The sequence below is a fragment of the Vigna umbellata genome, chromosome 2, assembly GCF_029865625.1.
Source record: "Vigna umbellata cultivar VRB3 chromosome 2, Vumbellata_1.0, whole genome shotgun sequence".
Taxonomy (NCBI): domain Eukaryota; kingdom Viridiplantae; phylum Streptophyta; class Magnoliopsida; order Fabales; family Fabaceae; genus Vigna; species Vigna umbellata.
This window is the reverse complement of record NC_142166.1, coordinates 14699870-14718015: the sequence shown is the minus strand read 5'-3', so window position 1 is coordinate 14718015 and position 18146 is coordinate 14699870. Positions and strand designations below refer to the sequence as shown.

The following is an 18146-nucleotide window of genomic DNA, read 5'->3' as shown; positions in this document are numbered from 1 at the left end:
GGTTCCTGGGACTGGGGACATGTTTGTTGTGAGGCTAAGGGACATGTTAGTTGTGTGATGTCTAGACGTAAGGGGTAATTCTTTCTGTTGTGTCCCACTTGACGGCAGATGGTACATTTCTTTCTATGGCCACCAACACTCATTTGGGTGGCATCCTTTGTTAACTCCCACGCCTCCAACTTTCTCTTTTTCTTTGGCCTCCCAGGAAACTTTCGAAGAATTGGTGGCAAGACATCGTCATAACTTGTTCTTTCCCATAGCAACTGCCCATTGACAGGATAAATCATAGAGGCATACGTCTCTTCATATGTGGATCTTGTGAACCAAGAGGGTATGAAATTTTGTGGATCTTCATTGGAGTAGTTCATTGCTGCAATTGCATGACAACATGGGATGCCACTTATCATCCACTTCCTGCAGCTACAATGTTGACTCTCAAGGTCCACTGTGAACTTGTTTGTTAACTGCCATGCCTCCTCAAACAACTTTCGTCCAAACCAGCTGACAACAACAAAGCACATTCCACTAAATGAACAATGGACATCAACATAAATCAGATTGGATATGATTATAAATAACAATTTTACCTTGGGATCCAATATCTAGACAAATTTGATTTTTTCATAAGCATGTTCTTTATCTTTGGACAGATAGTGAAATCCATAGACGCGACCTTGCTTCTATTGGTGGCCCAACGTTTCATTAGATAAAGTCTTATCTCCTCTAGCATTGTGATTATTGGTTTTCCTCTCGCAAGCACAATAACACTGTTGAAAGCTTCAGAGATATTGTTGTCAAGGGAATCACATACAGCTTGAGTTGTGAATCGAGACCTTGACCAGTACCTGTTATGAATACAAATGTTCAAAATTAGCAACCATGCAAAACTGATTGACCCAGGAATAATACTGACAAATTGTACCTGGGGGGAATGGCTATCAGGTATTTATAAGCTTCTAGGTTAACCTCTTTTATTTTCAGCATTTCTCTCTCCCATGCCTGGGGGTATGTGCTAGTGGCAGCCCTCGACATCAGACTCCTTAAAATCTGACCAGGAAACCTCTTTCTAAAATTTGTGTAGAGGTGCCTCATGCAGAATCTTTGGTCTGCCCCAGGCAAAAGTTCCTGCACAGCTGGCATCAACCCCTGTCCACATGAATAAATACATTAACGTTTAAAACATCATTTATAGTGAGTTTAATGTATATAATAATGTAAGGAATAGATTTACCTTTTGTTGGTCAGACATCCATGTGCACCCACCACACACTTCTTTTACTCCAAGGTCTTCTACCAACAACTGCAAAAACCAACCCCATGTGTCTTTGTTCTCTACTTCAACTACCGTATATGCAATGGGAAGCATTTAGTCATTTGGGTCCCTTCCAATTGCAGTGAGCAGCTCTCCCTTATACTACCCTTTCAAAAAAACATCCATCTAAACAAATAATTGGCCTACAACTCACAAAGTTGTCTTTACAACCTTTCAAGCAAACATAAAACCTTTTAAAAACTGTCTCACCATCAACACTGTCAACCTTCACCTTAACTGTTGACCCAGGATTAGACCTTAATATTTCATGGGCATAGTCATATATTCTCCTAAATTGTTCTTTAAAATCTCCACTAAGTTGATTTGTTGCCATCAATTTTGCCCTTCGTGCTTTGGAGATGGAAACTTTGGTATTCCATTTACGTAATGCTTTATTACGTATGTCGTTTACCTTTAAATTTTGATTGTGTTGTATAGACCTATCTATTTCTTGACTCAGCCACTTTGTATTCATAATTTTGATGTTGAGTTGCCTGCTGCAAGTATGTGTATAATTTATTTTCCTTAATTGCCAAAATTGTCGTGTTGGCAAATAACCACAATAAGCTTTCCATGGACACTTACATTGTCCACCCATGCATCTAACCCTCACCCTACGTTTATCATTTTTAACAAACTTCAAAGCCCTCCCAGTATGCACAACATAACTTCTAATTGCCTCCTTAAAGTCATCCTTGTCTTTAAATAAAATCCCAACTTCCCATTTATAATCTGTCATTGACTTTTGTTTCTCATATGTAGAAGAAAAAACTGCCTCTGGTCTATCATGAGTGTCGTCCTCACTACCACTGTTTTGTGGTGTTAATAGGACATTAGAATGCCATTCATCCTCTGACAAACCCCTAGCACTGGGTTCAGCCCTATACTCTTCATCACTGTCCTCCAAAGCAATCCCAACCTCTTCTGCCTCCTCCACATACTCATCACCACTAAGATGATCCATATGTCCTTCATCCTCACTGTCCACTTCAACTTGAACCTCACTGTCCACTCCATCCTCACTGTGGACTTCTACTTCAACCTCATTCTCCACTCCATCCTCACTGTCCACTTCAACTTCAACCTCACTGTCCACTCCATCCTCATTGTGGACTTCAACTTCAACCTCATTGTCCACTCCATCCTCACTGTCCACAAAATCTTCTTCTTGCACTCCACCATCCACCTCCTGTCCAGCATTACTTTCCAACTCCACTCCATCATCTACATCCACCTCAACTCCAGCATCCACCTCATGTCCACCAGTACTTTCCAGCTCCACTCCACCATCTACATCCACCTCAACTCCACCCTCTATATGTACCTCCCCTACTTCACTAGATGCAACTGCTCTTTCTTCAACCTCATTCTGCACTTCAACCTCCTCCATATTTCCTTCATCACCACGCTCAATGTGTGAGGAACCTACAACCCTAGTACCCTCACCACTCCAACCAGGTGCTTCAGCTTCACAAAGTAAATAAATTTGGTTCACATCATCTTCTACAACCTCTGCTTCGTCCATGCCATGTACAACATACAAGTCAACTTTCCCTAAAAAGTTTTCCACCTTCATCATATTCATTGCTCCTCTATCATCATATAGTTTATGCAACAAATGTTGTACGCTGTAATATAACTCTTTCACTTGAAGGTACCCCCAGATCTTTTAGTGCACCTACTATTTCAAAAACGGGGTCAACGTCCCACACATCAATCTCTCCATCTATGTACTTAAAGGGGACTTCTTTTATCAAGGTCCCACCATGGTGGACCACTACCTCAAACCTTTCCCCAGACATCCCAATCCTTACAACTCAAATGCAAACGAGGACCACTTACATTACTTAACTAACAACAATGGGACCACTATGAAACCCAAAAAGCCGACAATCTTCCTCACTATCTTTAACCACCCAACAAACAACAACTATAATCATATTTAAAACACAATACAAACCGCATTACAAAACAATTCAACATATAATATTTACCCAACAAATTTATACCCCGAAAATCATCGTTAATCGAACAAAATATAATTAAACCCTAACCCCCAAATACAACAACAACAACATCAACTTATTAGCCTTAGATTACGACCACTTACCTCACGCATGTACGCTGTTCTAATTTCACTTTGAAGGAATCACCAACCAAAACCACTTGCAGCACAATGTTTTACCCAAAAATGCCCAAATCAGTCTTAGATAAGGGTAATTTTGTTTTAACCCACACTTAAACCTACCACCCAAATTACTTCAATTCATAGTGTCACGTAATCATCAAACACAACAGCTCACTCAGATTTGGCCACAGTGGCATAAGCACCGTTATGTTTTTAACGGCGTCCACGAAAAGGACTGAATTGAACATTTTAACAAAAGTAGGGACCTTACTGAACTTTTTCGTAAGGTAGGACCATTTTGAACCAAACCCCCAAAAGTAGGGACCAAATGATGTATTAAACCTTGATTATTCAAACTATTTTTACAATTTCACATCAGAATCATAGGCTTTTACTACAATCAAAAGCTTCAAATTTAATGACTTATTCAAACTAGTGTCATTTGGTTCAATTTACACAAAAAAAATGACTCAAAAGTGGTGTTTGACATACTAAAACGCACACAAGAAACTTGAAATGAACTATCTCAACAAATTTTTTTTCATTGAAATAGAGTTGTTTAAACTAAATTTTGGCACAAAAACAACAATATTTTGAAAATTAACCTTGCCACTTCTAATTGTAGAGTAATTTAGTCCAACTAGACCACTAATTTTGATTTAGAGTGAAACAATGACTTAGGTAGTATGAAAAATGACTTTAACAAATGCAATTGGACTTAGCGAAGCTGGAAACAACAACAAAATGACCAACAAATTGATACTAGAGAAATTTCAAAGAAAACTAGCACGGTGAAAAGCTATTACTCATGATCAAACAAGAAAGTGTGATTCTAGCTTGACTAACCGAGCTATGGTTTTGCATTTCATTGTTCATTTGGTGTACCTAGCCTCACACAACATTAACAAACTCCAAAATTGTGATGAAATTATCAAACAAATTGTGTTACTACTCGAATTTTATCAAACACTTTATATTCAAGAATCCAAACACAGATTAAGATTGAATGCATTGGCTCACTACAACCAAGGCTACATTTAAGATCTCGTTGCTTGTCATTGGTTGATATATGGCACACACATGTTTCTAAATTAAATCCAACACAATTTATCATTCTTAAAAGCATATTAAACCATAATTATGACAAATTAAAGCTGCATCAGCACTTGTACTAAGCACATGACTAACAAAAAAAATTTAAGTATTTAAAAGCAGGATTGATTCATTTAAACACAACTTCACCGATTATAATGATTGAACAAACCACAATAAGCAACAAAAGCACTAAAACAACAAAGAGAAGTAGATTTAACCGAACAAAATAGATGAAACAGTAACATTAAAACACAAACAACAAGACAATTATGGAAGATGAATGACAACTCAAGAAAACCACACATAACACTTAATTGAAAGCTTGAACTAATGCTTTAAATACCATATGATACAGTCCTCAAAATTGGAAACTCCAAGCAGTTGTGGATCCAATGAAGATAGTGGATGGAAAAAACAAAAGTAGAGGAATAAAAGGTGTGGTTGATGGAGGATTGGCTTGGTGCATATGGTTAGGTGGTGTTTGTGATGATCTAGCAAGCTTAGAAGGTAAACCTATGTAAGGAAGGTGGCTAGAGGTCACTCTCTCTAGTCATGACTTTGTAGAGGAAAGTTTCTGGAGTCATCTTAACAAAATGCCTTTACCATAAATGCAGCAAGTGAATACAATGGTGTGGGAAGGTGAATTTATAGGTTCATTTAAGCCTCCCCACGGTGCTACTAGTTAAGGTTAAACATCAGCTATGTATTATGCACATATGACACATATGCAACATGATTTCCATGTGACAACTCAAGCTACACTCATTGGATGCTAATGTGATGCACACATTCACTAGGCAAAGTCATGTGTGCATTGAGTGAAGTTCGAGCTCACTGGGCAAAGAAGGATTTGTGATAAGCATGACCTAATCCGGAAGCTTTGCTGTCTTTCCTTTCAAATGGAGTAGTTCTTCACTTCTACTTGCTTGGGGATGTCTTATAGGTCTTCTTAAAGTCTTCTAGCCATTCCTATAGTGTTGGGACCTTGCTTGAAGGATGGACTTAGTCTTTGATTGGTAGATGGGTTTGGGCCCAAGCTATCAAGAAGATAATGACTTTTAGAGATATTTGCAAAGTATAGTTGGTTCTATAGAAAAGAATATTTTTTGCGCCCACCATGGGACTAATATATATTGTGTGAAGAAGAAAACTATATGACCTCAACAAGGAGAAAAATAGATGGAGAAAAAGAAGTCGTCCAAATTTTCTAGGATATTTATGTTACTTATAAGGCATTTGTGCAGATTGTCAACTTGACGTTCTTCTATCTTGTCTCCAACTAGAATGTTGATTTTGATTTCCATTTTATCTCCAATTATTAGAATATTTTTTGCCCTCTTGTTGTTACTCACGTAATTCACTTCTTCCTCTTTTTGAGTCTCTCGTGTAAAAGGTTCTCATTTTAGAGATCACATAAGCAAAAATCACATCTCAGCACCTATTGTGTTAAGCCATGAGATCGTGGCTCAAGCTGCAACTTTTTCATTTGCTTTTTCAGTTTTTTCATCTTTGTGAAATGGTTTTATTTTATGTTCTAATGACATCTTGAGTCTTAAGATTCAATAATCATAATGGTTGCTCCTGCATATCCATCTAACAACATTCAAGTTTGGGTATAAGCCCACTATAAAACATGTTAAGTTGTGCTATATCATCAAATTCATGGTTGGGACATTTACTAAATAAGGCCTTGTATATTTCCCATGCCTCATAGAATGGTTCACCAAATCCTTGAGAGAATGTTGCAATGGCAGATTCGACACTAGCAAACTTTGCTAGAGGAAAAAATCTTGCTAGAAACTTCTTTTCCACATCTTTCTAACTGGTTAAGCTTTGATTAAGATGAGATTGTAGCCACGTTTTAGCCTTACCAGTGAGTGAAAATTGGAATAATCTTAGGTAAATGGCATCTTCATTTTCAACATCTATTCCAAGAGTTTCACATAATTCATAAAATGTTGCAAGGTGATTGAAAGGATCTTCTAAACCAAAAAATTGGTTTGTTGTGATTAATGAGAGTAGTGCAGGCTTCATCTCCACACATTTGGTTTTATAATCACTCAATAACCTCCTTTGATTGTTTTATGTGCCATTTAAGTTGATTTTTGAAAGCGTAGATTTGAGTTTGAGTCAACTACTTCCTACTATTACTATTATATTTTCACGAGTTGTTTTGCTTCCTAACCTTGTTGCTATTTCTCCTTGTTGCCATATCCATTTCAGGATCAAAGAGTATGTTAAGACAAGATCATCTAGAGAAACCAGACTGTCTAGCAACTTAAGTTTTGAAGTTTAAAAAACAACACTAAATGAAATATTGATTACATAATGTAACGTCTAACAAGGGTATATGCTAAAAGATAATATTGAATGAAACATATGTTTATCATATACAAAAATCTATCAAGTGTATCAAACAAGATAAACATTTATAAAGGATACAACACTTGAGGTAAATTTTGTCCAACCGCAAGCAATATTATAATGAAAACATAATCCATGTAAATGCTAAGCTAAACATTAAAGCTTAAGATTCAATAAGCAAGTGCATTGAGTCACTAAGCGTCTGAAAAAATGAACTATCTAGGATATCAGTATAATGCGGTTAACGCTTTCAAAAGATATATATAATTATCTTATATCTTAAATATGTCAAGGAATAACACATAAAAAGCGCCAAACGTTATAGAACTTGAATAGCGCTTGAACAAAATGATAAAGCGTTTGGACGATGATCGTGCTAAGCATAACTAAATGATGTATTAAAGCTTAGACAACCTTAGGAAGCAAGCGTTTAATAGATCATATCATGACACATCAAACACTAAGCTTTATTAGAAACTTTAAACAAATGACAGAAAGACATTGAGAGATAACAAGACATTCCTATAATGTTTTCTTAAAGCCTTTAGATCTGGAAGACTATACAAGCTACTCATGAAAGAAAGCACAAATAAAGCATTGTCATCCTACAACGTAGACCTAAGTCTGTCCAACTACATATAAAGGCTATGAAGTCTATTTGAAGTCAACTCTGTGTCCAACAGTCATTTCTCAAGAGGGTTATATAAAGAAGAATCACAGAAGAGAAGAAGTTGTTAAAGAAATTGAAAATATAAGAGAGAATAGGAGAGAGAGAACATATACAAGAAAGAATTTTTAATGCATGCTCTACTCTACGTCAAAGCTTATATCGTCTAAAGCTTTGCAACCTAAGAGAAAGAGCTCTACAAGTTCTCAGATTTCATTGTATTGTATTTATCCTCTCCTTGAGAGTCATTAGAATATGTACTTATAATCAAGAACACTAATTGTGTTTGGATATTCTTAAGAGAATTAAAACACTTGTATTGTTTAACTCAGTTGAGTTAAATGTTCTAGACAGTTGTCTAAGGGAACTACAAGTGGTTGACAATACTTGTATACCAGGAGTGGTTAAACTCATATTAGTTAGATTGACTAGGGGAAGCATGAGTGATTTATAATACTCAGGAACCAGGAGTGGTTTTTAATACTTGAAAACCAGGAGTGGTTGATAATACCCAGTGAATACCAGGAGTGCTTTGTACTTGATTGTAATCTTTGAAAAATATTAATGAAACCTCGTAAGAATTCTTAAGAAAGACTAGCCACAACTCGGGTTGAGTGAACCGATATAAAAATACTTGTGCTATTGCTTTCCTTATTTAAAATATTTTTCTAAAATGCTTTATTGAAAAGATATACATCCAATAATTATTGTAGACCGTCTAACCCATGCAATAGACAGTAAGCATTGTTTTACGAAAAGAGTTTTGAAAACATTATTCAATGCCCTCCTCTCCTCCATTTCTAGTGTTTTTCTACATTTCAGGGTAGAACCTATTTTTGTTTCCTTCTTTGCATATAAGACAACTTCAAATAGTGGTAAGCAGGAAAACATGCAACAAGTATTAAATGCAAATATGATATATATATATATTGTACTATACTTGGTGACCGATCAGTTAAGGAGAATCCGGAGCCAAAACAGGCAACCGACTGGCTATTAGACAAACACTAATCAGGAAAGGTAAATATCATTAATGGCCAATTAATACATTTAATGGCGATATTAAATGCAAATATACGCTATTTATGAGTGATTGACAGGTCATATTGCACGAGAATATGGTATTAATGGACAATTAGCAGGTATATTAGCAAGTATTATTGGATTTATTGTCATATCAAATATGAATTAATAAGCTTGATTGGTATAAGCCCTATAAATATAGGGTTAATGCCCAGGTAAAGACATATTTTTCTATCCTAATAAAATATAGACCTCTTTATGAAACATATCTGACTTGAGCGTCAGAGTGTCTTCTGCAGGTCAACAACTCATCAAAGTGGATTGCATTCTCGGAGATGATTGAAGATCAAAAGAGAGTAGAGAAAGGAAGAATGATCGACCCTCGGACCAATTCAACCGAAACATTTTAGCGCCCAAAGTGGGGCCAAGCGGCATCCTCATGAAGCCACGAAGAACCAGACGCGCGCTCGGTCTCGACATCGCTACTTCGGATAAACACTAGGTTTTGCAACAAGAGTAAAAAAATTCTTAAAAGTTCTCGAAACAAAAGACATGCCTTTAGAAATTATTAATGTCATGTTTAAATTCAATTTCATTTGATTTAGATTTTTTTTCTTGTCTTATGCTTTCATTATGGAATAAATTAAGCCTAGCAATTCATGCTCAGTCACTGGTTGCTAACTTTGTTAAAGTTCATATTCAACGGTGAAGTCTCTCAGGAAGAGTTTGAAGACAAAGACCGAGCGGTAAATCCCACTAGGCCAAGAGGTAAACTCCTCTCGTTGAAATTAAAGACCAAGAGGTAAATCCCTCTTGGCCGAGAGGTAAATCCCTCTCGTCGAGATTGAAGACAAAGATCGAGCGATAAATCCCACTCGGTCGAGAGGTAAACTCCTCTCGTTGAAATTAAAGACCAAGAGGTAAATCCCTCTTGGCCGAGAGGTAAATCCCTCTCGTCAAACTTGAAGACAAAGACCAAGCGGTAAATCCCACTCGGCCGAGAGGTAAACTCCTCTCGTTGAAATCAAAGACCAAGAGGTAAATCCCTCTTGGCCGAGAAGTAAATCCCTCTCGTCAAAGCTGAAGTCAAAGACCGGAGGAAAATCCCTCTCAACCGAGTTGTTTACACTCTCGTCAACCAAGAAGCTCTGATAAAAAGGACTAAGTGTCAAGTATGCAGCTAGTCAACTATATAGTACAAATGACAAAGATTCAATACGTGAAACTGTTCGGCCCAAATAAGATACAACAACCTCCCTCAAACTCATAAGTCCTATAGTTAACCTCGGCTAAAGCCGCACGGTTAACTCGGATTTGGGGGGCTTAATATACTATACTTGGTGACCGATCGACTAAGGAGAATCCGGAACCAAAACAGGCAACCGACCGGCTATCAGACAAACACTAATCAGGAAAGGTAAGTATCATTAATGGTCAATTAATACGTTTAATGACCATATTAAATGTGAATATACGCTATTTATGAGTGATTGACAGGTCATATTGCACGTGCATATGGTATTAATGGACAATTAGCAAGTATATTAGCATGTATTATTGGATTTATTGTCATATCAAATATGAATTAATGAGCTTGATTGCTATAAGCCCTATAAATATAGGGTTAATGCCCAGGTAAAGACATCTTTTTCTATCCTAATAAAATATATACCTCTTTATGAAACATATCTGACTTGAGCGTCGGAGTGTCTTCTGTAGGTCAACAACTCATCAAAGTGGATTGCATTCTCGGATAGGATTGAAGATCAAAAGAGAGTAGAACAAAGAAGAACGACCGACCCTCAGACCAATTCAACCGAAACATATATATATATATATATATATATATATATATATATATATATATATATAAATATCTTTGTATAATTTATATACAAATCAAGCTAATTATAACAATGGTTTTCAATGCAAAACCTTGAATGAAGCTTTGTCCTTTTATTATTTACACAGAACAATGGAACATAACACAACAAAAGAAAATATTATTTGTACATGCATTTAATAACGTGCATTAGCATTTAGGCATTGTATATGTACTAGTATTTATGTATAGTGTGCTTTGAATAACATTTGACATTTAAATAACATTTACACATTTATAATGTTTGGCGTGTTATCTTATACGGTTTTGTTTCATTAAACACTATTTTATTAAACACTTTTGTTAAACTTTAAAATCAGAATAGCTAGATTTTCTTATATTTATCACTAAATTTTTGTGACAAAAGTTTATTTTGTTGTAGTGAACATTCATTTGGAAGAAGTGCTGAAAAAGGTAGCTTAAGTTTTATATCAAAATTTCTTTAAAGAATGAAATTTTAAATATCTAAGTACATTTTAAATATCTAAGTACATTTAAAATTTAATTTCAAGCAAATTTAAATTCTTTTTATATAAAATCCAAAATTATTATTATAAAATCAATGTTACAGGCACCGCATTTTATTTTCTGTAATATTCACTTGTAAAATCGTTTTAAACAGTGGCAAATCCGTATAGCTATAGCACCCCAAAAAGATCCAGCGAATCAGCAAATTGATCTGCAACATAAAATATTGTCACGTTCTCTGTTATAATTTCTGTAACCTGTCTGAAACCTGAAGAGAGCTGCAAGTGATGATGCGAATATAAATATATATAAGTGTATACATAAATGTACATATACAGCAGAAGCATTATTAATTTTTATGCAAGTTAATTATATATAATATATAGATATATCCAGAATAAGCAGCAAGTTATGGAGGTGAGGAGTTATGTGCATATTATTGTGTGTTGGAGCATTCCGTGGTGACAGATAATTAGAGATGATTTTGAAAGACCCTACACATAGACCTTAATATATAACCTATATATGCTTCATCTCATATGAATCTCTCTCCAATAATGCACAGCTTGGGCAGCCAATTTTAACCTTTTGGAGGGATTCACAAAATGCATGGTGGTGCATGGAGCCCGCAACTCGATCATATCATATCATATCATATGCCAGTAACACACCATCTCATACATAATAATATACGATAATCACACTGTTTCAAACTCTTTCACCACTGTTTACGTACCCTTCATATTTTGTTTATACGTGTCTCATTCTTTGTATTCATCAACGTGTACATAAAACGTACGAGCGCGTAGCATAAGAAGGTTCATGGCTTTTTCTTTTTCAAAGGCGTTTTCCTTCTCATATTATGTGTACGGCTTTTTATTCGTTCATCTTTTTCAGCATCACTGTAGACTTTTCCACAGATCAATCCACACACTCATATTACATCATATTATATATATACAGACATCCTTGTCCATGTGTATACGTCCATTGAGTCTTGAAATTCTGCATCACTGCTAATGACTGTGACAAGTACCCCTCATCATATTTGATAATTTGAGTCTTTGACCCGCTTCTTCTCCATGGAAGACAACCAAAGTAAGCACGACAAGGACTATAATTTAAGAGAAAAGAAAGAGGAATGTGTGACGGTGATAGAGAGAGAATTTTTACATGAAAGCGAGACGAATTAATACATAAGCAAGGTTTTCAAGTCATCTTATTGTGATCTTATAAAAAGTCATCTTATTTTAGATAGTTTATATGGTTTTTGTGTTTTAAATTTTATTGTTTACTCTATATAATAATTATATACGTTTAACTTGTGTTGGATTGATTCACGATCAGTCAAATTGAAGTATATACGGTGGAGTGCTCTGAATTATGATTGTTATATGTTGAAATAAAAGGCTTGTGAATGGACACGTGAAAAGATTAGGATCATAAAAATAATTAGATTCACTCATATTAATCAGCAATAATCGTCATTCAAACTTCTGCTGATGAAAACAGATACATCAACAGGAAAAACAAAGATATCCGAGAGGAGAGGGATCATCTCATCTTTTGCTACAAATCTGCTGTTATCAACATCTTTCTATTGCTCTATATCTTGTCGTTTCAATTTTCAACGAGAGATAAAGAACACAAAAAAAATCAACTCAAAATAAAAAAAAAAAAAAAAAAAAAAAAAAAAAAAACAGGAGAATTTACAGCTCACATATGCTGGAACACATTAAAATTTGCTCCTGTTAGATCCTCCGACAGTGACATTAACGGATAGGTAGTGAAATCTATGGAATTCTGAGTCAGAAATTGGCCTTCTTGCCACGAACTTGTCTTGAACTCTTGAGATTTTACCACATTGACTTGAAACTGTAACAAAGGATCAATTTTATTGTCACATTCCCATGATGAGAAGCCGGCATTTTCCATCATTTGACAGCCGGCCCCTGGATAAACACTCATGCCAGAGCTATTGCTTGAACTTTCCTTCAACAAAGAACTGATTTTAGAAGCTGAGTTGTTGTCTGAAAACTCTGCCACCGACACGTTCCCGTGGTGATCAGAGCTATTCAGACACGGCAATGAGGAGAATCCATAACTTGAATTGGTTCCCACCTGGTTCTGATCAAACTGTCTCATTGGGTTCACACTTGAATCGTAACCCATTTGGAATTCAAAGTAGGAGGACAAAGGGTCCAATGCATTTTTGCTCACGAAAACTTCCCTTGAAGTTTCTGTTACATTGAACAAACCATCATAGTAATTTGAATTGTTCACCAGAAGCGGTGAATCCTGTGAGGAGACTAAAATCCCTTGAGACGCTGGTAACAACACAGACGGTGTCTCTATGGTGTCCTTCTCTTCCTTTATTATGTTATCTTCAGCACTGACAAGAGGCTTGTGTGTAGCAGGGTCAATCCCTTGCTTCATTAGCTTCTTCTTCAAACAAGAATTCCAAAAGTTCTTAATCTCATTATCAGTTCTCCCTGGTAACTGAGCTGCAATTTGAGCCCACCTGTCATTGGAAAACAACCATTTCAAAAACCCTTCCAAAGCATCACAATTTGTTAATCAGTACATAATTAATTCAAGTGTTATATATATACCTATTTCCTAGAACTTCATGAAGGCTAATTATAAGATCCTCCTCTTGTTGAGAGAACATCCCTCTCTTCAAATCCGGCCTCAAGTAGTTTATCCATCTCAATCTGCAACTCTTTCCACACCTTTGCAGTCCTGCAATTCATAAAGAAATGCTTTTTCTTTCAGCGACAAGAAATTACAAGAGAAGAAACAAAAAGAAAAAAGAAAAAAAGCGAGACGTTGGGGAAGTTTTAAGATTCCGACCAGCTTGTTTGGGAACCGAACTCCAGCAGCCAACGCCAAATCGGGTTATGTAATTGAAGAGCTTCTCATCTTCTTCGGGGGACCATAAACCTTTCCTTAGTTTTTGCTTTAAACAACAGGAATGGCGACCCATGTGTGGGAAGACAGTGAGAAAAAGGACAGAAAAAGGACAGTGTTTTCTTAATTATGGAGAAAGGATGTGCGAACTAGGAAGTGGTGACTGGGTCTATATAGTGAGACATTACCCGTGTGCTTGTGTCAGTGAAAGGTTTGTGGAGGTGGAAAATGTGTCAGTGTTGCTGTGTGGAGAGGGTAAAACCAGGAACTAATTGTGTGCATTTAAAGAGAAGAAGATGGTGCAAATCATACTTAGGATTCAAGTTATGAAATAGAATGAGAGAGAGAAAGAAACTGCGGAGGAAGGTGAAGCAATCAAGTGGGATTTAAGCAAATCCAGTGCTGCTTTTTGCATTGTATTGGATTGATTTTTAAGACATCCTTTTTTCTACAAAAATTATAACAAAACAATAATTAAGCATCATAAAGTATAAAAGATGCACTTTAGACTTATAATTAATCACATCCATATATATTTTCAATTTTCAGAACATTCTTTTGTTATTTACCATTAAATTATTACACGTGCTTTTGTTGGTGTAAATTATGTTTGAAATTGTGTTAAGTATTTTTAAAATACCTTTTAAGGAAAAAAAACATAAATATTTCCTCTAAGTAAGTCACAAATTTCAACGCATGCATATGCTTTACTAAGAAAGTGCTCTATTTTTTTGCTACAAGTCAAATTCCCTTTGACTGTAAACATGATATTCCCTTTTTTAATATTAGATTTAAAAATATTGTGTGGCTTAATATTAGATTCTTCTTTTGGCTGTGATTGATTTAAGAATATTAATCCTAAATCATAATCTGGTATAATTGTTCTTTTGAGTTAACCTGGTGATGATCTCATTCTATGAGGTCATTTTAAATCATAAAACGTGAATGCAAATTTTTTTTGGATGTCCCCCTAAAGGTAATTTACTTTTATGAAATGTATTGTCTAACTTTTTTTATATAAAATTTATTAAAAATAATCATGAAATTGTCTGACCTTATTCATTCTACTTATTCAACTCTCATGTATATCTTTAGTAATTTAGTCAATACTAAATTAGAAGTGTATTATTAACAACCCTTTCTTAGGGAGTATCTACATAAATTTATAACACGTTTACTTACAACTTTTTTAATTTTTAAAATAACACTTCCTAATCATTGATAAAATAAAAATTTTCCTTAATGTTTTATCATTTGGCAAGGAGAAAACAACTGAGTGAAAAATAAGAAAGAGGAAAATGGATAGGAAAAAAAGGGGATGAAATTTAAAGTTGTTTGATGTGAAAAAAAAAAATACTATTATACAAGTTTGTTTGGCATGGATGAAAGGAGAGAGGAAATCATATTGAAATTAAAAATATTATTTTACCCTTAAGACCACGTAATGTTATTTTAATCAGTTATCATTGAGCATATAATCAGATAAATTATTACTTAAAAGTTTGGAAGCATTTTCTTCAGTATATAATGTTATCAATTAATGGTACTTTGGAACCAAAACATCATCGAGAATTCAAGAAGAAAGGACAATAACTGACGTGAAATATTATTATACTTTAAAATAAATAATTATGTTTTTTTATTTTATTTTCCTAGTTGATTCATTCTACATTATTATATTTTAAAATAAAAATATTATTTTATTGGTACAGGTGTTGAATACAATATTTGTGTAAAATCTCAATTTTATCAACTTATAAGTGATAAAATAACACATTGATTACCATAAATAATATATATATATATATATATATATTAATATAGTTATCTAAAAAATATAATCGTAATAATAAAATATATCTAAACTAACTAATGAAAAACTACTAGACATAAATGAAGGAAACTTTGCGATATTACTGTCCTTCATCATAGATGTTTCAACACTCACTTTCATATACTTATACCAATAAGATCATCATCGCAAAATAAACAAACAAGCATACAAGAAATACCAAAGTAAACAACATGGTAAGCTAATGTACAAGAGAGTTTTCATAAAACAACATAGAGATATTATCATACATCACTCATTCATAAAAACAACTAAATCACAAATCATGACTCATTCTAGACTAAATTATTCAAATAAAGTATTGATGTGAAATCTCAAGGAATCTTACATTTGTGGTGACCTCTATTACTTTATAGAGTCATTGTCAATGAGTTTCATCCTACCGTACACAAGGTTAGTCAATTTTACTCACCACATACCTTATTTTACTCTACCTGAGCTTGAATGATGATTAGAGCAACAAGATAACATTCAACGTGTGGACTCTCATATCAATGCTTACACTAATGAAACACCACCAAGAATCTCCCTATGAAATTTATAGAATTATGCCAAAGATGTATATAATATTCATGATCATTAACAAGCTCATCATCATCATAATTTCATACAACATTAATCGCATGCATATTTATTCATAAATTTATCAACCATTCTCAAATAAACATCATAAACCAACCATCATTTTAACATTTACAAATTCACACATTAAATATACAAGAGAACATATAATAGAGTTAGACTCTCTAATTTCGCTTAGTGAGAATATTTACTCGCTCAACGAGTAGTGCCTGAAAGCACATTCGTCCAACGACCTGAAAGCACACTCGTCCAACAACCAAAACAAATGACAAATTCATATTACACCGCATGCAACTATTCAAACAATATCATAAGTAATATCAATTAAGCAACATTCCCAATTTCATCATATAATTCAAATAAACCAAACTACAACTCTAATTTCAATTTTCACTCATTAATTTCGAATCACACAGCTCATACAGGAAAAACATCATACAAGCATACAATTACCAATTACCAGGTATTAATCATATGAAAGTTGAGCAATTAACTTTTCTTACTTGAGAGAGAGTTGAACTTGCTCTAATAAATCTAAAATCACTTTAATCTCACAAGATGTCGTATCTATATCTAAGAACAATACAAAAATGATCAAGGCATATCATTATGATCAACAAGGACTCATATAGATGATTGAAAATACACATATGAAACAGATAACATAAAAAGAGCAAGAAAAAGAATTGATTTTAGAAAGATGATGTGTTTTAAAAATATAAAACTCGTTCATAATAAAACTATTGATATTAAAAAAATTGATATCAAATATTGGAGTTCATGTTCTTTGCTTACTTTTTTTTATATTGTATCTTTAAAATACACTAATTTTAATGTATTAATATTTTTTAATATATTATAAAACATTAAGATCACTGTATTAAGTCTCCAACAATTAAGAATGTGTTAACTCATTTTTGTTTTAACACACCACTTATATTGTTTTTCCATTTAGTTAATTGAAATAAACAAAAAAAATGTTTGATTTCCATTGAAACAATCCAAACGCATACTAAGATTTTTATTCTTTTCTGTCTAATATTGGATTAGATTGTAGTTATTATAAAATAAATTCAATTAATAACGATATAGACACATTTTATTGTTAGCGTTTATTAAAATGCTCCTATATCGAACAACGTTTAGGTAATGGTTCACTTAAAATCATGTAACAAATATTAGAATTAACCTAAAATAGGAATAATCTATTTCAGACTATCAAACACAGTGTAAATTTTATTGTTAGTCTTGACCTTAGTGAGGATATGATGGTACCAAAAATAATTTGATATTTTTAAAAGAAAAAAAATTACCTTAGAATATATGTTTGATATCGGTAACATATTGTTATTTAAAAAGTTAAAACCATAAATATGAGTTTAAAAATGTCAAAGTATTTTCAAGCTTGCAAACACCTTTTGATACAAAACTTGATACAAATTGACTTATATCTGATGGACTTTTAATACCGACCAACAATTAAGTGGAGTAGGACAGTGAAGAAAAAATGTATGAATATATCATAAATATATCATAATGGTGTACAAAAAGAGAATATTATTTTGTGTATGATTTTTTGCTATGATATTTTGCAGGACTACAGAGATGGATAATAATAAAAAGACTACTGTGACATTAAAAATATAGTATGCAGTTATCTAGGACTAAATGTTCTTGGAAAAGAATATAGTGTGAATAAGTAAAGAAAAAAATCATCTTCTATTTATGTATTTTGTTTAATATAAATAATTATGTCGTAAAAAAATCATCTTCTATTTTATTCCGTAATCTTATTTTGATAATACAAAATTGACATATTCAAGCATGATTAATGTATTTTTTAAATGAAGATAGCTAAAAACA

At 33.8% G+C, this 18146-nt stretch overlaps 1 protein-coding gene and 1 non-coding gene across 2 annotated transcripts; one reads left to right on the top strand and one right to left on the bottom strand.

Moving 5' to 3' along the window:
- Window positions 1-6192: 6192 nt before the first annotated feature.
- On the top strand, window positions 6193-6299 carry LOC124831215 (small nucleolar RNA R71). The gene has a single exon (XR_007028246.1). It is a non-coding gene; the product is annotated as a small nucleolar RNA R71 (small nucleolar RNA).
- Window positions 6300-12379: 6080 nt separating this feature from the next.
- Window positions 12380-14227, bottom strand: LOC148203469 (transcription factor MYB61-like). The gene is made up of 3 exons (XM_088107879.1): window positions 13793-14227; window positions 13552-13681; window positions 12380-13460 (listed from the first exon to the last, which is right to left on the bottom strand). The coding sequence occupies exons 1-3, from the start codon at window positions 13923-13925 to the stop codon at window positions 12656-12658; spliced, it is 1068 nt and encodes a 355-aa protein (XP_087964005.1). The 5' UTR covers window positions 13926-14227; the 3' UTR covers window positions 12380-12655.
- Between the last annotated feature and the right edge of the window lie 3919 nt (window positions 14228-18146).

What these genes read in the sequence shown, in the direction of transcription:
- LOC148203469 (XM_088107879.1), bottom strand. Translation starts at nt 13,925, where the DNA reads ATGGGTCGCCATTCCTGTTGTTTAAAGCAAAAACTAAGGAAAGGTTTA. An exon ending in TTCGGTTCCCAAACAAGCTG is followed by an intron (nt 13,682 to 13,792) that starts GTCGGAATCTTA and finishes TATGAATTGCAG; the next exon opens with GACTGCAAAGGTGTGGAAAG. An exon ending in CATGAAGTTCTAGGAAATAG is followed by an intron (nt 13,461 to 13,551) that starts GTATATATATAA and finishes TTCCAATGACAG; the next exon opens with GTGGGCTCAAATTGCAGCTC.